General features: G+C 56.1%; 3 protein-coding genes across 3 annotated transcripts in view; all 3 read left to right on the forward strand.

Annotated features, from left to right (window-relative positions):
* Positions 1 to 1,185: 1,185 nt before the first annotated feature.
* HOXB6 (homeobox B6) lies at positions 1,186 to 10,108 on the forward strand. The gene is made up of 3 exons (XM_064582077.1): positions 1,186 to 1,356; positions 7,646 to 8,138; positions 9,207 to 10,108. Exons 1-3 carry the CDS (start codon positions 1,186 to 1,188, stop codon positions 9,464 to 9,466), a joined length of 924 nt encoding a protein of 307 aa, XP_064438147.1. The 3' UTR covers positions 9,467 to 10,108.
* HOXB3 (homeobox B3) overlaps positions 1,223 to 22,899 on the forward strand; it is a 55,623-nt gene continuing 33,946 nt past the window's right edge. The window contains exon 1 of the mRNA XM_045889068.3: positions 1,223 to 1,356. The gene's annotated coding sequence lies outside the window, so the exon portion shown is untranslated. The remainder of the gene's footprint in view (positions 1,357 to 22,899) is intronic.
* Positions 10,564 to 20,774, forward strand: HOXB5 (homeobox B5). Its single transcript, XM_045889072.3, has 2 exons — positions 10,564 to 12,723; positions 13,415 to 20,774. Exons 1-2 carry the CDS (start codon positions 12,162 to 12,164, stop codon positions 13,660 to 13,662), a joined length of 810 nt encoding a protein of 269 aa, XP_045745028.1. The 5' UTR covers positions 10,564 to 12,161; the 3' UTR covers positions 13,663 to 20,774.

Here is a 22,899-nt window from a genome sequence, read left to right on the forward strand (position 1 = left end):
GAAGCAGGTTGGAATGGAAGCGCGTTTTAGGAGAATCTCTTTAATTTGAATTTGTAAGTAGAAGTCCCCTGAACCTGCAGTTTCTCCCATTAATGATTGCAGAACCCCCAGGAGAGCACGTGGAGCTGTCACTGGGAACCTGGGCATGTGGGCATTTGGGTGGGAGAGGCAGGGATCTGGCCTCACCCTCTTCCAATTTCTGGGGTGCAGAGGCGAGAATCTGGTAGCTAGATTGTCCACCTTGGCCTCTCTCAGGGCCGCCTTTCTTCCCCAGGCAAAAACGAGGCCCTAGGGGATGTAGGGTCCCCACACCCGCAATGCTACAAGCCTCACAGGTGGGGGTCCCGCCATCTAGAGGGCTGGAAACAAGGGGGGCATTCAGGGGGGCACTGAAGCCTTCATTTTGCCCTGATGCAAGTGGCAATTTTGGATACCCGCTGTTACTCCCGACTCACCCCAAAACTACCTTAGAATGGCCCCTGTGTGGAGGATTTGGGGTGAATTCTTACTAGAAGAGGGGGCCAGAGTTCCTGCGAGAATAGGGAGGTTCTGGAAAGAATCCCCTTCCCAGATGGACCCTTGTGGCTCCTCCGCCTGATTCCCTGCACCCCAAATCTCACCCCTTCTCAGATTGGGGTTTCCCCAAATAGCGAGAAGGAGAAGAAAAGAAGATGGCGACCGAGAAAAGGGTTGCTGGTGGAGCAGCCATGAAGAAATGCAATAAATTCCTTGTTGTTTTATGAAAATTTACAACTTTGTGATAGAAGTTTATGAGTGGTTGAATCCAGCGATTGGCCGGCGCCGGTCATGTGGCCGGGCGATCGTGAACATGAACTTTTTATCATTTCCCTGGTGGTTATAATGCAGCATTCTTTTGGACACCACACCTAGGTCGGAGCACTGTCGTCCTTCAGGGCTCCAGCCTCTTGATATTTTTATACTTCAGTATCAGCTCGATAAAGCAAAAGAGAGAGAGAGAGAGGGAGAGGGAGAGGAAAGGAGAGAGAGAGAGAGAGAGAAGGAGGGGTGGGAATTACACAAAAGAGAGAACCAAAAATAATTTTAATTTCTAAGTTGATTTGCTTGCTGATCTGGGATTTTAGTCATGATGGAGGGTAAATGGATAATCTGCCCAGGACTGCAGCCTGATACCATTTTTCAAAGCCAGAACTTACTCCATTTTCTATGCAAATATCAGAAAAGCGAAACACCCTCTCTCCCAAGTCAGAGAAGGGGAAGCGACGGCTCTCAGGTTGGGACAATATTATCTGGAAGATGAAGGCGAAACAGAACGCTTTCCCTCCCTTCCTCCTCACCTCTTTCAATCGGAGGAAAGAAATCCCAAGGTCTACAAAGGTAAGGGAGATTCTACAATTCTCTTCTTATTCTTTTGCACCGATTTTGTAGGGGGTGGGGCTTAGGTTTGTCTCCCTCTCCCCCCACCCCAAGACGGGGCTGAACCCCACCTCTGGGCACTGCAGGGAGAGGCTTCTCAGGAAATTCGGTGGCGGAGAGAAAGAAAGAGAGAGCGAGAGAGAGAGAGAGAGGTGGCTGCTTCCTGGAGGGGGAGCCAGGGCAAGGAAGATAGGAGGAGGAACCGAAAGGGCCACGGAGGCGAGCTCTAAGTCGCCTTTTTAAGCTGGGAGAAGAGGCTCAAGCGAGGGGCCTGCGAAAGAGAGGACAGGGGTGTCTGGGCTGCGGGGCGCCCCAGAAGCCGGTTGCTACGGTCCTGGTGGGTGTGCGCCCCTCCCCCCATCCCTCCCTTGTTCCAGCCTCCCCCAGTTGCCCCGGCGCACTTCTCTTGCCCTGTGTGGGTGTCGGCGGTTTCCCGGAGGCACTGGCACAAGGGGCGGTGGCGCTGAGGGACGTCCTGGTCTCTGGAGGGCCTGGAATCTCCGCAGAGGCCCGCGAGGGCGAGGAGGCAGCGGCTAGAGGGACAGAGAAAGAACAATTCACAGAGAAATGCTCATTATCTCCCTTTGGGAGACGTCTCTGAAATTAAAGGGCACCCAACTCGAGGGAGACCCCCCTCCCCCCAGGAAGCCAGCCCGAGAATGCCCAGGTCTCTCGCCACTCCCGCAGGAGGGAGCCTCGCTCTGCAGGGAGACAATTTTGTGGTTTTTTAATGCGGTAGGTTACAGCGTGTTGGTTTCCGTGCAATATTGATTCTATTACTTGTGTTTTATTGGTATGGGCGTGTGGATTTCGGTGGAGAAAACTGCCATGTGTGTGTGTCTGAAGTGGGAACATTTCAAACTTTCCTGGATCCAAACGTGTTGATTGTGGAGAAGCTGCTGAGCATGTTGTTGTGTTTTAAGCTTGTAAACCAAAACAAAAACAAAAAAAAGAGAGAGAGGGACAAAGGGGAGGGAAGAAGAAAATAAAAAGAGAACCCAATTAGGGAACCTGATGGTGTCCGGACTGGAGAGCTGCCTGGCGCTGAGCTCAGACAGCTAATCCTGTCCCTCCGGCGCCTGATTTCATTCTCCAGCCAGGCCTCCTGGGGGTGAGGAGGGGGGAGAAGAAGCACTGGGCGGGAGACTGAAATTCCTAAAGTAGCTGGTGGGGTGGAAGAAGGGGGAAGCGGGTCAGAACCTAAAAACCAAGTGAGAGGCCTTCTGGGGGAAGCTGCCAGCAGAGAGATAAGCAGCTTTGGGCACGGAGGGCAGGAGAGACTGCGATTTAGTTTGGTTTGCACAAATGATTGCTTTTCTCTTTTTGAAGCCCAGATGCAGAGCGTTCAGCCTCGGGCCTGTGGTGGCCCAGGAATTGCTGGCGTTGGGGGTGGGTAAGGGGATATTGGCCCTCTCGAGCCTGGGCTGGGAAGAGAGGGATGCAGGCCACTTGTGGCGCTGGAAGGCGGCCCCTGGAGGCGCAGGTAGATGCCCAGGAAGCAGGCCCTGATTGGGTGCCTGCAGGAACCCCTGGGCTGCGCCGCGAGAGAAGTTCTCGGTCAGCACCCACGGCACTCGGGGCCTATTCTCAAAGGAAAATTTCCCCAAACCCATCCAGACTAAAGGTCTTTTTCTCCTGTAGTCTTGGCGAGGTATAAATCACCCCTTAGACAGTTTGCTCTGACCCAAATTATGCGGTTTGCTGCCATCTACCGTCCGTTCGGAGACATGCGGCTTCGGCGCCGCAAGCCCGGCGACACCGCCTGAACCGTGCCCGACGCCTGGAGCCCCCGCTGCTCAGGTTCGGCGGGTTTCGGGGGACGTCGGCCCAGATTGTCGCTTTCCGCTGGACCATGGTACCCGCCCGTCCGCGTGTGGATTAGAGAACAAGTGTGCCCTCCCCTCGCCCGCCCCCATCCCAGCGGCTGGCTGAGAACACGGCTTTTTCTAGGTCATATTTAAAAAGGACTAATACTGCATCCCGCGGGCAGGGGGCCCTGAACCAAAGGGTTGGGGGATCAGAGTCGCGAGCCCTCACCCTCCTACCCCTCCAAGGCTCGAGAGGGGATCATCCGGGCGGCTTGGGAGATTCGAGGCCAAGGCTGTTCAAGGTTTATTTGGTTTTCTTTTCGGCCAAGGGAGGGGGCCAGCAGGGGAGGCGCCGGCCCCCGCAGTTCCACTCGGCTGTCAAAAGACAAACCCGGGTCTGTGTTCTCTGGGTTGGCTGGTGGGTCTTGCCAGTTGTTTGGCGGGTGAGTCCGTGGTGAAGGAATTGAGCCGAAATTTTCTGGAAACTCTTGGTGTCTGCAAGTGAGTGTGGGTCCCCTCCCCCATTCTCGATCGTTTCAAGCGAAATCGACACAAATATGCTTTGGGAAAAAATTGGGAGTGGGAGTGGAGATCAACCATTAAGGAACCAAACCACTGTGATTTCCGTTCCTGCCGGACCCCTCACACCCGCTTAACCCGATCGCTTTCCCAGAAGGGGGTGGCGAGGGCAGGGGTAGCTCCTCTGCTGCCGCGTTTGAATATTGGCCCCTGTCTCATGGGTTACTGATTAGCTCGGGCTTTCAAGCCGCAGGAGGAAACCCTGGCTGCTCCTTTCAAGGTGCTGTGGCCCCAGTTCCTGGGCGGAGGCTCCAGGAAATTGCCTGCGGTGCCAGGCAGGCCGAGGTGTTACTAGGGTCTGGCCCAGAGCTGGAGGAGCGGCCGAGGTCGAGGGGGCCCGGCGGTGCTGGGGGGCAAACCCCGCGGCTGCGCTCCCCGGGTCGATGGCGCCTCAAGTGTCTGCACCACAGGAGCCTCCTTTCAGCTTTCCGGCAGCAAGAGTGACTTTCGGCGGCCAGAAGGCCCGGCCCAGTGCGGAGGCCCCCCGGGCAGCCGCTGGAAAGTCTTGGGCCCCTCTTTCTTGGGGGCGGTCCGGAGGACAGGTAGGGAGGGAAGGCGGCCTGTACAGGGGGTTGAAACACTTTGGCTCTTAGGGTGCCGATGGACCTGGTTAGGGAGAAAGGGGAGGGAGCCCAGCGTCACCGCCAATCCCACCCCCCCCCCCATATCAGAGAAGAGGATGTTCATTTGCATAATGGAAATGAGGTCTTTGTACCGCGTGCCGGACGGGCCAATTCTAAGGCAATATCCCTTGTAAACAGCTCCCAAAGGTTGAGAACTCCCTCTGGGAACATTTATGTCCCCCAAATTCAGAGCATCACACAGTCTAGGGGAAGAATTGGGTTGAGATGTCTTAATTTGCTCCACCCCAGCCGGAGTTGGGAGTGGGTTGGGGCAAGATCCTCACAACCCAATGAGCTGGAGGTGGGGGGGAGCTTTGTAGCTGAGAGGAAATGGGAAGCCTGGACAGTGTCTCAGTCCCCCCTTACCTCCATACACATCCCGGCAAAAACCCCTCCCTGAGGTTACCGGTATAGGAGAATTTTGCTCATGAGCTGAACACAACTTGGACATTTCCCTGGGAGATGAAAATGCGTGCGTGTCCACGGGAGCTCAGATTCACAGCACAGAAAATTACAATTATAAATTCTGCCTGTGGGGTTTCTCTGCAATCCTTCTGTTGTGTCCTCAATACTTGGTACACATTTATATCCACCTCTCTCTATACACACTTCCTCAGTGAGGCTGGGAGAGACACCCCAGACTGGCAGACAGCTGTGCCTGCTGGGTATTTACATATTCTCCCTTGGAGACAGACAGACGATGGTGGACCGAACCACAGACAAATTCGTAGAGATCTGGCTCCAGAAACCAGGCGGCCTCTGGCCAGGCCCTACCCGTCTGCTCTTTCTCCCAAACAAATGGATCAGACGAATAAACGCTCATAAATACCTCTGGGCTTAGATAAGAGCGATGAGGCGCTATTTCCTTTCATGCCGGACTCCAGGCGCCCAGGCCCTGCCTTTGCGGCTCCATCTCATGACAGGCAACCTGCAGAGGTGAGGTTAATTTGGGGCCCTGACTTTAAGGATAAGGCAGTTATTTTCGTACTTCTATCACAGGGAAGTCTCCCTGCCTTATGGCAACCTACTTAGTCCAGACTCTACAGCAAAGCCCACATGGTCCAGTTCTAGGAAGGGGACATTGTGGCCAGGGAGGAGGCAGAACGGATGTGGCCCAAGGCCCAGCCTCAGTGGCAGGGAGGAGGGAGGTGCATACAGACACTCTCCTGACCTTGCTCCCCCAGACCAAATGTTCCCTATTCCTCTCTAGGAGTGGGCCCAATCACTGCCAGACTGGGGCACGTAGGATTCTTCATCATTAGCAGGCTTGAGTTTTCTTAAATCTTGATAAACCTCCCCCTAGAGTTTGGCTAGGAAGTGGTTGGTGGGACGTGCAGGGATCACCATGCAGGGATCACCACTCGGCCCTGAGGGTATAGCCTAGAAGTTGTCCTGAATTCAGGGAGCCTTGTAGGCCACTTTGCAGCCAACCACGTTCCTGCCCTTGGTCGCCAACCTCAGCCCTCTACCGCTTTCCCTAGTGTCTTGTACCATCTGCAGTGGACAAATCTGGCCCACAAAAAGGAGCCCAAAGAACAAGGCAGAGGAGAGTCAGCCTGGCCCCTTTATCATCAGATTTTGTCACGCATCCTGGCTCATTCCAGAACCCAGGTCTGAAGGTTATCACCCTTTACTGCCTGGCCTCCACGTGCCTAGTTAGAATGTTGAAAACACATTGTGGTTCAGTCTTCCAGCCTGGCTTCAGTGCTCATTTTCCTTAGATGAGAGAGAGAGAGAGAGAGAGAGAGAGAGAGAGAGAGAGAGAGAGAAATGAATGGAAATGAGCACTCTTTCTCACACCCAAGCTTGTGCAGCAGCAAAGCTGGTGATACAAATATGAGGTGTGGGAGGGACTGGAGAGATGCTGAGAGACAGACAGGAGGGTGGTGAGCATCTGGAGAGGGGATTCGGGCTGATAGTTGTAAGCTGCCTGCTGGGTCCCCAGGAGGATGCAGACACCTCTCCCTCCTTAGAAAACTAAATCCAAACCAAGTCTTGGGAAAGAATTCATTTTAAAAAGAACTGCCAGCTTCTGGAGAGACCTGGTAAAGGAGCAAGGGCCCCTCTCTTTCTGGTTGTCTTTGATTGCCTCAAATATCAGGAGGTTTTGAGGACCCGGAATTGGAGGAAGAACAATTTCTTCCCTGGGCCCAGACGTCCTGAGGCATCCTTGATTCCTGAGACTCTGTAGCCCAGGATATTCTAATAATTTGGGGGGTAGAGGGTGGGGATGGAGTGAGGGTTACAGGCAGGATAGGGATCAGACAACCTAGGCTGGGCAACGCCCCTCACTCCTCCTCTCCCTACCGCGCAAGCGAAGAGAAGGTGAGTCCCTTTCCCCAGTGCCCCTTCCTGTGCCAAGGAGCAAGCAGCACTTGCTCAAACCAGGCAGGACGTCTTGGGCAGCAGAGGTAGCAGAGCCTTCCAGGAAGCTCCTAGCCTAGCCTAACCTGGCCACAGAGCCAGAGGGGGAAGCATGGGCTCAGACCCTCCTCCCATTTCCCAGCCTGCTGGGTCCTCTGGGCAGCAGGCTCTGGCCTGCCCTTCAGACCATAGGAGCTGAGAAGCCGCAGGAATAATAAACTCAGGCTTGGAGGAGGCAGGGTAGACCTGAGAAATAGGAAAAACCAGTTTTCAAAACCTGGGGAGGGGAGAGTTTCTTCTTCTTCGCCTCTCCTTCTGAAAATGCTAAATAGTGAACTCTGCTCCTGGTCTACCCACACAAAACCCTAGACACAACCCTTTTTCCTTTAGGTCTCACCTCACCACACGGAGAGGGACATTTACGCACCCTTCCCTTGAGGGAATGGGGCTCAAGCAACGCAGGGGTTAACTTTTCTGAAAACACAATTAACTTTTTCCTATCCTGCGTGGGGAGGGGAGGGCTATATTTATTTAATCACTGAGGGATGGGGTGGTCTCAATCCAAACGCTCCCTCCTCCCTCAAAGGCACAGCCGCCTCTTTCGCAGATCCTGCGTAGGTGGAACAGGACGCGTTGTGTTGTCGGGGAGAGAGAGAGAGAGAGAAAGGAGAAGGAGAAGAAGGAGGGAAAAAAAAGGTTGATAGGTTTGTGCGCGGGTCCCTCGCGCGGGCTGCGCTCCTCCTGGGTGCTATTTGACAATTCCTGCCTCTGCCATTGGTCAGTGTTGGATCAGATGGTTGTATTTCCTTCTGGCCCTCACTGGCACCTCGCCATCCCCCCTCAGCTAAAACCCAATCTCAGATATACTACTAATAGGCGCGGCGCTCGGACTATAAAACACAACAAATCATAAACCCGGCGGAGCAGCAGCGGCCGAGCGCGCCTCCCCTCCCAATGAGTTCCTATTTCGTGAACTCCACCTTCCCCGTCACTCTGGCCAGCGGGCAGGAGTCCTTCCTGGGCCAGCTGCCGCTCTACTCGTCGGGCTATGCGGACCCGCTGAGGCACTACCCCGCGCCCTACGGGCCCGGGCCCGGCCAGGACAAGGGCTTTGCGGCTTCCTCCTATTACCCGCCTGCTGGCGGCGGCTACGGCCGAGCGGCGCCCTGCGACTACGGGCCGGCGCCGGCCTTCTACCGCGAGAAGGAGTCGGCCTGCGCGCTCTCGGGCGCCGAAGAGCCGCCCCGGTTCCACCCCGAGCCGCGGAAGTCCGACTGTGCGCAGGACAAGAGCGTGTTCGGCGAGGCCGAAGAGCAGAAGTGCTCCACTCCGGTCTACCCGTGGATGCAGCGGATGAATTCGTGCAACAGTGAGTGAGCCCTCCCGCGGCCGCCCCGACCCCCGCGGGCCCCCACCCCCGGGGACAGACGTAGCGCCCCCTCCCTCCCCCGGGGTGCCGGGTGGGCATCTCCGTTAGGAGCTCGGGGAAGACTGGGCGCCCGCCCGAGGTCTCCCGCTCTGTCCTCTCGCCCTCAGGAGTTACAAAGTTTGCAAAGTCCCAGCTGCACTGGGAGCCAAGGGGGAGCGAGTGGGCTCTCGCGGAGCGGCGCGCCAGAGCCCGATGCCGGGGCAGGGGAGGGGGCAGGGGCCGCAGCCACTGGCGTGGCTTCCCCACCCGCCCCCCCCGCGCCCCCCCCCAGCCCGGGTCGGGTCCCCCACCCGAAGACGGTTCCATTAAAAACGGAGTGCGTCACGGGAAGGGGGGCGGCGTGACGCTGGCGAGAGGGAGAGTTGAGTCCGTCCCGGACTGTGTTTCCCTGGGGGTTCGGGGCTGGGGAAAGAGGAGGCACCAGGAAAGGGGTGGTAGTCAGAGGAAGGAGGGAGGGAGAATAAGGGGAAGAAAGGGAGAGGCAGCTGGCCGAGGGGGAGAGGGGGAGAAGCAGGCGCCTGGGTCTCAGGTTGGATTATTTGTCGGCCTTAAGTCCCAAATTGATGTCCATTAGCGGGACACGAAAGTGAGGAGCAGTTAATGCCGACTATGGATCGATCCACGTCATTACGGATTAAGGGCTGGAATCTATCACAGGGTGGTGGGGGAGTCAGATAGATGGAAAGAAAAGATAAGGCTAGGAAGAGACACTCACCTGGCCAGTACTTCCCCAGCCCCTCCCCCTAGGCTCAGGTGGGATTTTAAACTCGCCTCCCATCCCCCACCAAGAGTCTAGACCAGAGGCACAGGCCTGGGAGACCCGGAGGGAATCTGGAGGGGGCGCTGGAGGAGTGAGGAAGTTGCGGGGGGCGGGGGGGGGGGAAGCAGGGAACTCGAAGAGTGCAGGGCATCCCGGGACAGGCTAGAGTCCGTGTTTGAGGGTCGAGTGGGGGAGGGGGTTCTGGCCCTGGTGACCCCAGGCCTCAGCATCTTCTCTCTGCGTAACAGGTTCCTCCTTTGGGCCCAGTGGCCGGCGCGGCCGCCAGACCTACACCCGCTACCAGACCCTAGAGCTGGAGAAGGAGTTTCACTACAATCGCTACCTGACGCGGCGGCGGCGCATCGAGATCGCGCACGCCCTGTGCCTGACCGAGAGGCAGATCAAGATCTGGTTCCAGAACCGGCGCATGAAGTGGAAAAAGGAGAGCAAACTGCTCAGCGCGTCTCAGCTCAGTGCCGAGGAGGAGGAAGAAAAGCCAGCCGAGTGAAGGCGCCGGAAAGGGAGGGGGGACGCGAAGGGAGCGGCCTGTGGGGAGCCGAGGGCGTCGGAGAGCCCGGAGAAGGCTCTGCGGGCGGGGGGCCCGGGGGACCTGCTCTCTAGCACGCGACAGGCGGGGCCCAGCGCTCTCCTGGACGCCCCCACCCGCAGAGCTCTCCCTGGGTGCTGGGAGGCCTTGCCGCCTGAGCCCACCCAGCACCCGGAGCGCCCCCTCCATCCCTGCGGGACCGCTTCAGCCCCATCAGGCTCCCCTATGAGAACTGAGGACCGGATTCACTTGATGTTTCCTGGAAGCAGAGCAAAATGCTCTTGTCCGCGTCGCGTCTCATTTCGTCCATGTCCCCCGTGCACGGTTCAATGGTAGATTCGCAGTCCCCTCAGCAGGGGCCTCGAAGACTCCCTGACCCCAGACCTTTCTCCCACCCCCTCCCTAAAGCCACTGGAAGGAGCACATACTACCTAGAAGTAAGAAGAGGAGCCTCAGAAGAAAACAAAGTTCTATTTTATTAATTTTCTATGTGTCGTGTTTGTAGTCTTGTCTTAGCTCTGGACGTGAAATACTTCGGTAATAATATTAATATTATTAATAATGATGATGATGATAATAATAATAATAAAGATGTAAAAACTCGCCGCTCAGTCACCTCTGCTCCTCCCCTGCCACTCCCCCACCCCCAAGGCCACCCCAGCGTCCCAGTGCCAGAAACTGCGCAGCAAAGGCGGGAGCCCTGGTTGCCCTGGCCGGCCCGACGCGACTTGGAAGTTACAGTTGAGATAGAGGCTGGGGCGGTCCCGCCCAGGCTCCGGCGCTGCGCCTCGCCACTGCTGAGCTCCCAACAGCCTCTCCTGGTGCAGACTTGGGGGACAGAGAAGGGCCGTTTCCCTCTTATTCTCTAAGCTTTTCCTCGTTTGTCCATGGCACGAGGGACACCGCCGAGGCCCCGAGCCCGGAGCCCCTGCAGAGACAGCCAGGCGGGTGTCGCGCCTCAGCAGCGCCTTTCTGTCCTCACGCTGGCGAGGCCCGCAGCCTTTGGCCTGCCCACATGGCCTGATCTCTGCCGGCCTTGGCCCTCGGCTCGGGGCCTGTGGCTCCGGAGACTAAATCGGGGCCACCGGGTGTCTCTCCGCCCGGAGCTGAAGGCTCCAGACGCCCTTTCCTGCCTCGAGCAGGAGCTCAGCGACAAGTAGGGGAATTCGAAGCGGCCGGCAGGCACGGGGCGAAGGGCACGACTTTCCGCTGCTCCTTGGAGACCTGAGGGCAGGAGTCCAGGTGATGAGGCGTCTTGGTCCCATCCCCTCAACCAAAAAACGACCCATTCTCTCCCCACCCCCCACCCTCCCCCCAGGCGGCAAGCTGCGGACACTGTTTTCCTTTCTTCCTCCGCCGTCTCTCTCCCTTTTTTATTTTTAAAGAAAATAGCCGCCCGGCAGAAGGAGCCCAGCTGCGGCGGTCTCTGGCCGCCCAGCGTGCTCAGCAAGGCGCCGCTGGTCCTCGGAACCCCTTTCCAGGGAAGATGTGGGCCGCCGGGCAAATTCTGAAACTACCCAGACGTGTCAGCGAGGGGCCTCGAGTGGGGCCTCCCAATGCAATAGCGGGCATCTGGTGATGAGGGGAAACGGTCTTGCCTTGATCCCCAACTCTCAGAACCCCAAACCCCAGCCACCGGTTCTGTCGTTGCCACCGTCTCTCCCCTGCAACTAGGCCGCTTCGCCCCAGCCCCGCACCTCCTCTGGGGTCCCTGTCCTGCTTTGCCATTCTCCGGGCCTGGGCTAAGGAGGAGGAGAAAGTCAGGAAGAGGATCCCAAACTTCTAAGAGGCACAGAAGTGAAAGCTTCTCCGTGGAACCCTGGGCCCAGCCATACCAGCTGCGCCTGGACGCTATGCGTGGGCCACGGCAGCCCCGGCAGGAAGCAGGCCAGGCCGAGCTCACGGGGAAACGCGTTGCAGTAATTGTTTTTCACACACATCTTCCAGCCCTCCCCCCCATTTCCGCCCCCAACACGGAGACTTGCAAAGCCCAAGTGAGGGAAAAGCAACTCAATTTTTGATCATCTCATCCAGAGTGAAAATAATAGTAATGATAATAACACTAATAATAATAATAATAATAATAATGACAGGGAGAAGGGCACAGATAGTCTAACCCCACTCCCAAGAAAGTGAGTGAAGGCTCAAGTGGGTCCCTCCTCTAAAAGACTCAACTCTGCGGGTGAGCCCAGGCCGGGTTTCCTTCTCGCCCGGCGGTTGCAGGGAGCCAGCAGGGAGGCAGCCGTCTCCGCCATGGCAGTCTGCGGCCCGCGCTCCCGCCGATCGCCGGGAGGTGGCGCGCTCTGCTCAGAGGCCGCCGCCAACCTTCTCCCTGTTTCTCCCCCTTCTCCGTTTTTCCCCCTCTCTTGGAGGCTCGCATTGAATCGGCCCTAACGATTCTCGGATCGTCATTATTTGTAACCATAGAGCATGAATTACCTCTTGAGGTCATCAGCGAGAATTTACGACTGGTCAACAAAAGCACGTGATTCCCTAACGCCCCCCCATCCCCCTTCCAACCCCCCCCCATATTTGGCCGCATACATAGCAAAACGAAGTACAGTGCATCGCTATAATTCATTAATACATCATAAATCGTGAAGCACAGGGTTATAACGACCACGATCCACAAATCAAGCCCTCCAAAATCACCCAAATGAGCTCGTACTTTGTAAACTCCTTCTCGGGGCGTTATCCAAATGGCCCGGACTATCAGTTGCTAAATTATGGCAGTGGCAGCTCTCTGAGCGGCTCTTACAGGGATCCCGCTGCCATGCACACCGGCTCTTACGGCTACAATTACAATGGGATGGACCTCAGCGTCAACCGCTCCTCGGCCTCCTCCAGCCACTTTGGGGCGGTGGGCGAGAGCTCGCGCGCCTTCCCCGCGCCCGCCCAGGAGCCCCGCTTCAGGCAAGCGGCGTCGAGCTGCTCCCTGTCCTCGCCCGAGTCCCTGCCCTGCACCAACGGCGACAGCCACGGCGCCAAGCCCTCTGCTTCGTCCCCCTCCGACCAGGCGACCCCGGCCAGCTCCAGCGCCAATTTCACCGAAATAGACGAGGCCAGCGCGTCCTCGGAGCCTGAGGAAGCGGCGAGGCAGCTAAGCAGCCCGAGCCTAGCTCGGGCACAGCCAGAGCCCATGGCCACCTCCACAGCCGCGCCCGAGGGGCAGACTCCGCAGATATTCCCCTGGATGAGGAAGCTTCACATCAGCCATGGTAATTCTCGCTTTCGCTCCCTTTTTTTGTCTCCTCGGCTTTCCTTCTCTGCGTTTGGGGAGGGGGTGGGCGGGAGGGAGGCGAGGAGAGCTTGGCTTCTCCTCAAATATAGATTTATTTTTTTTTTCCAGAGGTGGAGAAGTCTCTAAGAGGGTCCTCCCAGCTCGGGGGGATAGAGCCAAAGAAGGTCTAGGTCTTTAGCTGGGGAGGAGTATTTTTAATCATTTGTCTCCAGCTTCGGCTAAGGTTTTATTCGCCCAGCTGTACTAGCTATGGGATAAAGGATGGGGTTTATGTAACGTGGGGAAGGGTCCTGCTTACCCCCGAAATTTTGAGGCTGCTGCTAGCAAAGAAGGGGCGAGCAGTAATGGGAGCTTTCCAGGGCCAAAGTGCAGCCGTTCTCCTCCCTCCCGGGGCGAGCGGCCGCCTGAGCCCAGCGAAGGGTGAGGCACAGGGAGGGAGCAAGAGACAAAGCCGGGCGCATTCGCAGCCGGCACAAGTGGGGGCTGCAGGAGAAGGGGGTGTAGGAGCGAGCTCGGATGCGGGCGTCTGGAGTGGGGAGGCTTGGAGCTGCGGTGAGCTGGGTGCCGGGGACGCCTGGGTCCTGCTCCACGCCCCTCTCCCATCCAGGGCCCCCTCCCTTAACCGGACTAACGTTGGTTGCCTCGCGGCTCTACTCTGTCTGCTCCAGATATGACCGGGCCGGACGGGAAACGGGCCCGGACCGCGTACACCCGCTACCAGACCCTAGAGCTGGAGAAGGAGTTCCACTTCAACCGCTACCTGACGCGGCGGCGGCGCATCGAGATCGCCCACGCGCTCTGCCTGTCCGAGCGCCAGATCAAGATCTGGTTCCAGAACCGGCGCATGAAGTGGAAGAAAGACAACAAACTGAAAAGTATGAGCCTGGCTACAGCCGGCAGCGCCTTCCAGCCCTGAGCCCGCCTGGAGGAGCCCTGGGTGGCCCAAGAGCCCTTGCCGCCCCCCAGCCCTGGCCCCTCCAAGCCTCCCTGCGCTGCCACTGCCCGCTGGGGACCGGTTCCCATGAGCCTGCCTCGCCCCGGCCTTGTGTTACGATTTTTCGTTTGGTCTTAGGTCTTCCTGTGGCTCCCTCTCTCCTGGACTGGTTAATCTTGTTATTATTGTTAATAATAATAATTATTATTATTATTTTCCCTCCCTGCTCCCCACGCCCCTCCACTCACCCCAAATCCGCCAGTGTTTCTGAATGTTCGTGTCTGTGGTTGCACTCCTTCCCCCAGGAAAGAAAGAAACTCGCATGTTTAACGTGAACTTTCCCCTCCCCATCTGTGTTCTTCTAACTTATTTATAAAGGATGGTCGCTGTATTTTGAGTTTCAGCTTGAAACTTCTCTAAGGGGCAGCTGTTGAGGTGGGGTAGTGCCGCAGTGTGGGGCCCAGCTGAGCTGGCCTCGGAGATGGAGTCCATGACTGTCTCTTTCCACCCTCCTCCTCCTCCTCCCTTCCCACTCCCCAGGCCCAAGTCTCCCAGTGGCTTGGTCCGGGGGTGGGAAGGGGGCGTGGAGGACCAAAGGGGTGATCTTGAGAAGAGGGAAGGTAAACCGTGAGAGTTCAGTTCCTGCCGCCTGGGTAGGCCCCACAAGGCCTGGCCTGGGAGTGGACGGAAACAAAAATAATCCTCAGTGTAAAATGTCTTGTGTATTTCTCTGTGAATCCATGGGTCTGGAGTAGAGGGCCCAAAGCTTGTAAATATGGGGACAGTCTGGGTCAGACCCATCCCCCCCCCATTTCGCTTCCAAGACCATTTGTAGTGAGCGAGTGGATGCTGTGCTACGTGTGGAATCTGTCTTTGCCTTTGCCGGGCCTGTCTCAGTGATTCGCTTTTGGTATTTGTTTGTAGCTTTCCTTGAAGTCAAATAAATGTTTCCCCCACTGCACTGCCCTTCCACTTGTCTTTTCTCTGGGGGCCTGTCTCTCCCATCACTGGGCACACCCTAGACCACTCTTGACAGATCTGGGGTGTAGGGAAGGGAAAGCAGGATGCTCACCAGCAGCCCCTCTCAGCCACCTACACCCCTCGCTTGGTCAGCCGGTACTTGGGCCAGGGGATTGGCCTTCAAGTCTGGGGGACTGAGAGGCCCAGAAATGCCATGTGGGGCTTGGGGCAAGGGAAAGGGTGAGCTGGATTCCACCCTGGCCTTCCACCAGCCAGCAAGAAAAGCCTCTGGAAACCTCTTCAGGGAAAGTAATGTGGGCCTAAGTCCTGAGCAGGAAGCTCCTGGCCTTTTGGGAGTGGTACTGGCCTGCCCAGCCCCCCTGTCCCCTGGCCCAAATCCCAATTCAGCTCCGCCACCCACTAAGACCAAAAAAAAAAAAAAAAAAAAAAAAAAAATCAGCTCAATTTCAAAGGTTTCCTCTCAACTTCAGTCTTCTCTGTACTTAGCGAGGGTTCCCTCTCTCCAGGGGCCCAACTGACCTTCCCTCTTGGTTAGGAGTTGGGGTCCCTCTTGGAACACCCCTGTTTCCCCTGCCAGCCCGAGTGTTCCAGGGTTAGGGCCCAGTCCTCCTCCATCCAAGTCCGCCTTCACCCTGAGTGCAAGAGTCAAGTCTGGACACTTACCCGGTCAATCCCTTCCAGCTTGGCCCAACTTCTTACAGGACTTGGGGGGAGGGGGAGCTGGTGAGGAGGCAGCCAAGGGTCGTAGAGGCTCTACTGGGCCCTCCTTCCCCCTCACCCCTTGACTTTGTCCCCCTTTGTCCATAGCAAACTACCCCAAAAGTCGCTATGACATTTAGATGTCAAATGGATAGGGGTTTTATCTCGAAGTTAGATCGTAAAAATCGCCGAGAAGTCAGACAGATACCCCTCACTGGCTCGAGAAAGTCACGTGAGGTCCATAAAGTTAGTTTTATGGTTTTGGGGAGTTGACACCGCGCGGTATATTTCACATTCTCCAGAATGTTAAGTGACACTTTAACTGCTCGCCGTGGTGGGGAAGGGGGCAGAGGTAGGTGAGCGCTCTCCCAGCCCAGAAGGCAGTGGCAGCACTCCCGCGGTAAGTGGCTTCCAGCTTTCGCTTTCTCCCCCTGCAATTTTGGGGCTTGGAACCCCGGGCAGGAAATCTTGCCTCCGGCAGGGCTGTAGCATAGCAAGTGGGGGACATTTCGTCTGCTTTTTGCACCAAGTTCTGACAGGCTGGGCAACTGACGTGGGGGCTCTCATTTCTGTAAGGCCAGCGGTAGGGGTGCCTGGTTTTTAAGCACAGGAGTGTCTGACTCTTTGTGGGGGGAAAGGGGCTTGTGTGGGTTCCTTCAGTGTCCTTGGAAATTTAGGGGGCGAGAGGGAAGGGTGTGTACTCCTGAAAGAAGGGCCCCTTGTGGGGGGGCCACTTCACTGCTGGATATCTTCAGACAGACATCTCCCCACCCCCAGGAAAGAAACTTTATGACATTCATTTGTCAGGGGTGTGTGTGGGCGCGCCGCTGGGCACTTTTATCTGGATACATCTGAGCTGAGAAAAAGCACCGGGAAGGCTAATGCGGCTGCTGTGGGCCGCCTTGCACTGGGGCTCTCTCTGGCTTTCAGATTTTTGAACCCTGTGAAAGGGGGTGCCTCCCATTTCTCCACGGCCTCATCGGGGTTACCCAGGATGGGGCGTGCGGGGCTTTTGCACCCAGCTTCCGCCTGTTAATTCCAAGCCAGCCCCTTCCGCTTGGCTCTGAGGAGGGTCAGAGGGGCACAATCCCCTCAAATTCCAAACCTAATTCCTGGCCAGGAGTGGGGGGAAGGGGGAGCCTTTTTCCCTTGCCTGGAGGAGTTAGGTGTTTCAGCAGATCCCTGGCAGGCCCTCCATAAATAAAACTTGCTCAAGAACACAGACCCCAACTGTCCGGAGGGAAAAAAGGGACTCAGGAGCAGGAGAGAAAAATCAGAAAGGTTCTCTCTTTCCTCTCCTCTCCCTCCCTCTTCTTCTCTCCCTACCAGACCCTTAAAAGCCCCTTTGTTTTGTGGCACCGCAAACCCAGAGGGATTTCATCATCTGACCCCCAGGGGGCCTGTTATTTTCTAAGGGTAAATCACCCTCTTCTAAACTAGAGGCCTCTTCTCCACCAAACTGACCCCCGATTTTAAGACCCATGGGGTCTACCACCCTGTCACTCCTGTTTTTGCTAGCCCTCCCGTCTCTTGATTCGGCTTACCAACTCCTGTGAATAGTCCCTAGAATTGGACATATGGCACCTTAAGGGGCTTCTGATCTTTGGGACAAGGGAATGGCCATGAGATTCCCCCCATTTCCCTTTGAAGGACATCTGCACTCTCTGCCTCTCTCCCCTCTTCCCTGTAGCCATTCTCTATTCCCTGAGCTCTCCAGTCCCTGCCCAGGCCTGACTTACAGGAGAACCTTCACGGGTTTGAGAGCAAAGAGGACAGAGAACTTGGGGTCCTCACCCTGATTTGAAGACAAATCCCCCCAAGAATGATGAGGCATTTGTATTCCTTGGAAAGGAGACTCTGGTCAGCTCCCAGAGGGTCCCCAGCATCATTTAAGATACCAATACATTCTGGAGGCACAGCCTCCACAGGCTTCCACTCTGGACAAGGCAAATGAGTTGAGTAAGGTGCAGAGGAAGGGTGCAGCAGGGGCAGAATCTGACCTGGGGCCTCCTGGGAACCCCCATTCCCACGGGCCTGGCCTCCCTCCAATGCCGAGCCCTCTCGCAGAAACCCCAGACCACCAGGCCTGCCCCTGAAGACTTTTTTTGTCCCCTTCTATGTCAGCTCTGCAAACTCTGATAGCGACCCAGGGACATCTGCTGGGCATATCTAGACAGATTTTCCGGAATGGTGAAGAGCAGCCCCGGGCGGGGGAGGGTGCCCACTTCCGCCCCGGAGGTTAAAACCCTTGAAGGGTCTCCTGCTCTAAGCGGTTCCGGGAAAAGACTCCCTAGCTGGTTTTCCTCTTCCCTGCTTCAGGTTCTCTGGGTAATGGTCTCCCTTGAAACCCAATAAGGATGTGTGTGTTGCGGGGGGAGAGGTAAGAAGGGGTTTCTGGTGCAGAGGAACTCTTACTCCGCCACAGACCCGTGCCCTCCCCTCCTGCCTTCCCCAAGAGATTCTCTGGGAAAACCGCTCCTCAATCTGGAGGACTCTTTTCTCCCTCCTCGCCCACCCGCTTCTCCCTCCTCTTCTGGGTCCAGGCCTCAACCTTCTGAGCTCCAGGCTAGCACCCTGCAGCCAAATGCTGCCGCCCAGCCACCCAGCCACCCAGCACCCTCCACCTGGGCAGGCCTGAGGAGGCAGCCGGGCATTAAGGCCCCAGTTGCCTTTTTCCCTCCAAAGCCTGCCTGACACCTCTCAGCGGACAATTTGATTTTGGATTTTTTTTGTTTGATTTGGTTATTTTGTTTTGTTTTGTTTTGTTTCTCTGCGTGCGGGGTGGGAGGAAGTATAAAGAAGTGTAAACAGGAAAGCCAGCCGGCCCTGGAGTTCCGAGAGCCCATATTTCATCGGCTTCCTCTCCATAACTGCAGCGGGGACACTTAACCCTTCCCTGGCTGTGAGAACGTGTTCACTGGGGAGAGGGGGGGAGGCAGGGGGTGGGGGCAAGATCCAAGTGGGAGCTCCTCTCCTGGCCTGGTTCCTTCATCCCTGGATGCTGGGGCAGAAGCCAAGGATTTGGAACAAGAGAGAAGACAGACCACTTAGAACGATCTCCCAAACTCAGTCCCTTCCAGGGTAGAGAGGAAGAAGCTCCCCTGCATGGGCTTCTCAGCTTGGGGACCAATTGGATCAACCAAGGAGGACAGAGCTGGGAAGAAACCCTCCCATCTTTTAGGGTCACTCTCTCCATTTTTGGAGTTTCTAGAAGTAATCAGATTTCGAGGCTGGGATCTGCCCACAGCAGGATTTATCGATTGCTGCCGTGCTGTTACACATCCGTATTAATTAACCCAGACACCGGCCTGGAAACTGAGCCGCTTGGGGAGGAGGAGGGAAGAAATGGGGGCCCCTTAAGGAAAATGGACATTTCTCCCTAAGTGCCCCTGGGGCCCAGATCGGAGAGTCCTTCCCCACCAGAATCGTGTGGCCTTCCCCAGGCTTGAGGTCCCTGCACTTCTCAGCAGGGGCAAGTGTGTCTCACTCCCCACAGTCAGAGTCCACACACAAATCTTCTCAGTGGTGGACTTAAACACCTCTCAGGCCTGACTCTTCCTTGTCAGACGTAGGCTGTCCTCAGATGGATGGATCTTTTGGTGGAAGTTCCCAGGACGTCCTTTCTAGAGGGCTTCAGGACTCCTCCCCACCTTCCTTCCAACTTCCCCAAGGTAGAAGCTTTTTATGGCCTGGGGGCTTGTTTTGTTTTTCGTGCTTGGTGGTGGTAGCGATGGCCTCCCCCTTCCTCTCCCCCCTCCCTCCAAAAAGTGATTAAAATCTGTTAAAGGATTTAATTAAGACAGTTAAATGAAAAGGAAGGAGGTGCAAATGAGTTGGGGGAAAAAACCCACACCAAAGCTATTCTCAACGATTAAATCGCCATTTTAACCATATAATGGAGTTTGCATCCTGAAAGGGGAAATCAACGCTCATATCTCATCAATAATTCATAGAGTCCGGGATCACGCAGAGGTCAGCAGACGGGGCCGGAGCGCTCGGGGCTCCGCGCCGCTGCCGCATACATTACGCGCCTCGGGCCGCGATGCCGTCACCTCCGCCGCTCGGGCTCGGACCGGGGCCCCGGCATGCCGACAGGTTTAGGCCGATTTTTCGATTTTTCGTTCTTCCTTTTGGTGAATTTACTGAGACCCAGATTGGCGGGCTCCCGGGGGGAAGTTTCGGAGATTTAGGAGACTTGGAGAGATTGGACTTCGGGCAATTCGGGACCTCTCGGACCGGAATATCACCCCCTTTCCAAGTTTTAATCTCTCCCCCACTTTTTTTCTTCTTCTTTTCTCTGTTTAAGGCGTCTTCTGTCCTGTCTCTTCTCTTCCCAAATTTCCTCTCCGAGAGGAAAATGCACTCTCTGCAGCATCCTCTAGCCTCTCTTCCCTGGAAACGGCTCCCAGGCTGCCCGGCCGCTCTCTGGCCTTGCTCTCCGTGTGGATTCGGGCTGAGCCCACATAGCTTCGCCCCGGTTGCAGCCTCTGAGTACCGAGGCTGCCTTTGATTGTTGCGATCCCTGACCTCAGAGCCCCGTTGGGTAGGGATGAATGCATCTAGGGAGGAAAGGGACCTGGCAGGCCCCAGTGCAGCTTGCTTAGTCAAGAGATGACCCAGGCCAGGTGGGAAGGGGAGGATTCAGCTTGGAAGGCAGCATCTGGGGGAAAAGTGGAGGGAAAGTGCCAGCATGTGGGAACGTCTCCCCTTGGGGCTTGAAGGCGAGATGCAGGATAAGCCCTATATTTTGGAGCTTCTGCAGGCTTGTTCCATTCTCTCTGTGTGTCTCTCTCTAATTCGCTCTCTTCTGCTTTCCGACCCCTAAGAGGCCCCTAGGGAAGGGGGAACGAACCCTTCCCTGTGAGAAGTGGGGTCCTGGGAGGGGATATTTGGGCGCAAGGGAAACCGAAAGAGCGCGGGTCGCTCGTGCGGCCGCCGCGCCGGCCGAGAGGCAGAGGCTGTAACGTCCCCGAGCTGCCAGTAGAGTCCGCCTTAGACCAAGTTCACAGCCAGGCTGGGGCCTCGGAGGCGCCAGCGAGCGGCCCTGCAAGGTGGCCCCGGGCCCGCTGGGTCTCGCATGGCCTGGACACTGAGCTCTCTCTTTCCAGCCCTTTGGGGACTGTGGCCCCCTCCGCTCTCAAGGAACCCTTGCTCCAAGCTCTCTCCACTCTTCACCCCAGAAACTCCCTTCTCCAGGTCAGCCGACGCGTCCTACTGCACCCCGTATGTCCCCACGCCCAGCAACCGCGGCCCCGTTCCGGGACAAGAATGGAGCGGGTGGGTCATCAAAAGCTTTTCCAGGCACTCCACAGGAGAGACCCGTGGAAATGCAGGAAGTGGGGTCGATGCGGGAAGTGGGGTGGCGTCTTTTCCCAAGGCGTTATTTAATAATCAAAAGGCTCCTCTTCCCCAGATCTAAGGCCCTTAGTGGGGGTTTGGGGAGGGTGGCGAGGGGGGAGGGGCACGGAAGGCGTTTTGCGCTTGGGTTTCGGCAGCCGGCGCAGCAGAATGAGACCCTGGGCCGTGAGGCCAGTGTTATTGCCAGAGGGGTCGCAAAGTTGGAGGGTCAAAAGTTTACAGCGTGCGGGAGCGGGCGGCGGCGTCTAGCGGTGGGGGCGGTCTGGGCAAGGGGAGGAGGCTGTGTGAGCAGAGAGAAGAGAGGGAGCAAAGGGTGCGGGAGGTAAGGAAGACCTATGTGTTTGGGGAGTGGGGGAGCAGAACTGGGGAGGAGGAGAGGCAGCTATCTGGGGCAGGAGAAACTGGGGTGGGGGAGAAACCCTTCTCCAAAAGCCGCTGGGCTGGTGGGGTGGGGAGCTGCACAAGAGCGCTGGGGGCATGGCGAATCCTCTGCGCAATTTTCTCTCCCAAAGATAACCTTTGAGTCACCATATAAAATTTAATTAAAACCTACCCAGCCGCACACATTAAAAAAATCCAATTACCCACGCGTCCTTGCAGGACGTTTGATGGGGCCAAAGAAGGCTTCCAAGGTGAAGGCCTGATTCTCACCAACATCAGACCCACCCTCCTTCCCCCAAAGGGTCCAAAGAGCCTGACTCCCCCAACTCCCCCTATCCCTCAGGCAGGCCTATTCTTCAGGGATTCCTAACCCCCAGGCTGGGTCCAGGCAGCTGGAGTCCATGACAGTGGGCCAGGACTGGAGGGTTTCTAAACTCCCATTCCTCTTTCCAAATTGCTTGGGTTTAAGAAGTTGGATATTGAAAGGAGGTTGGCTAGCTAATTCTCGCACTCTCTCCCAAACCTCCACTTGTAGGTTCATCCAGAATCCCTCTCTTCCTATTTGGAGGAGGGAGGGGAAATGAGAAGGAAAAATACTGAATGGCCTCACAGAGATCTTTTTAACTGGAGTTAAAACAAGCGACCTGAAATGAACCTTGAATGTATGCATTAGGCTTAGCTCATAAGTAAAATGTTTACAGAGACTCTGTAATTATAACACCAGGGTATATGCCTATTTTTGGTCTTTAAATGACTGTCGTGTTATGAAATGTGATCACATTCTCTTCCAAGCATTGGATATAGGAGGTGCGCTGTGGGTGTTTGTCCTGCCAGAATAGAGATAACCTGAGAGTTTTCATAAAGACGCCTTTTGAATTATGGCCAGAAGAGACAACAACGTAATGTCAAATTGCAAATCAATTTGCCCCAGTTTTTGACTAAACCAACTGGGTGTGGGTCCCCATTTCTCTTCAGCCTTGAGACAAGTTGCTCTGGGGAGTCAAGCCAGGAAGGAATGCCTGAGGTCCAGAAGAGGTAGAGGTCAAAGGCTGAACTGGAGACTCTGTTTCCTTCTGTTCCTCCTCTGTCTCTTTTTCCTCCTTTTCCAGGACAGAATGCTAGCGAATTTATGGTTCTGTGGAATAGCCTGGAGCAGCCAAAGGCCCTGGGCTGGAGGGGCCTCAGGATGGGGAAAGAGGGTCCTCTGCCATCCTCGGCCAAACTGGGTGCCTTGGGATAGTCTCTCTCACCTCCTTGTGCTAGAGGGACCTCTCCCTGCAGACACTCCCCCTAGACTTAAACTGGGTGGTAGGGGAGTCACCTGACTAACCTCTGCTGGTCCCTTGGAGGCTAGAGAAAGGGGAAAATGTCTTGTTGACAGTCCAAGAATTCTAATCCTTGAGAGACAAACCAGAGAAAATCTCTGAGTATTTTTAATGTCTCCTTGCTTTGCTCCTGTACGTCCTTGTGGTGGTGATAGGGGTAGGCAAAAGTGCTACTGTATAGATGAGAAGTGGTTTTAAACAAAAATTGGGGGGAGGGTGTATTGTTTTGTGTTTAAAGGGAAATTAAAGCCTCTGAAAACCAAGTCCTCCTGCTTTGACCAGTACGGTCCAGCTCCTCTCTCAGGATTCTCTCTGTCTTCCCCAGATATGCTGGCCTAGGGACCAAATCTCAGCCCCAGGAAGTGGAGGAGTCATTCCTGGGGCCCTGGAACCTCCAAAGTTTGAGCAGAAATGGGATATCTCTGGCACTGGGGGAGGGAATAAGGCAGAGGGAGTATGCAAGGGGGCAGGGATA

The sequence above is a fragment of the Mirounga angustirostris genome, unplaced genomic scaffold (genome assembly GCF_029215605.1).
Source record: "Mirounga angustirostris isolate CCGP_5_RB_7025 unplaced genomic scaffold, mMirAng1.0.hap1 SCAF_17, whole genome shotgun sequence".
Taxonomy (NCBI): Eukaryota; Metazoa; Chordata; class Mammalia; order Carnivora; family Phocidae; genus Mirounga; species Mirounga angustirostris.

What these genes read in the sequence shown, in the direction of transcription:
- HOXB5 (XM_045889072.3), top strand. Translation starts at nt 12,162, where the DNA reads ATGAGCTCGTACTTTGTAAACTCCTTCTCGGGGCGTTATCCAAATGGC. An exon ending in GAAGCTTCACATCAGCCATG is followed by an intron (nt 12,724 to 13,414) that starts GTAATTCTCGCT and finishes TGTCTGCTCCAG; the next exon opens with ATATGACCGGGCCGGACGGG.
- HOXB6 (XM_064582077.1), top strand. Translation starts at nt 1,186, where the DNA reads ATGCAAATATCAGAAAAGCGAAACACCCTCTCTCCCAAGTCAGAGAAG. An exon ending in AAATCCCAAGGTCTACAAAG is followed by an intron (nt 1,357 to 7,645) that starts GTAAGGGAGATT and finishes TACTACTAATAG; the next exon opens with GCGCGGCGCTCGGACTATAA. An exon ending in GCGGATGAATTCGTGCAACA is followed by an intron (nt 8,139 to 9,206) that starts GTGAGTGAGCCC and finishes TCTGCGTAACAG; the next exon opens with GTTCCTCCTTTGGGCCCAGT.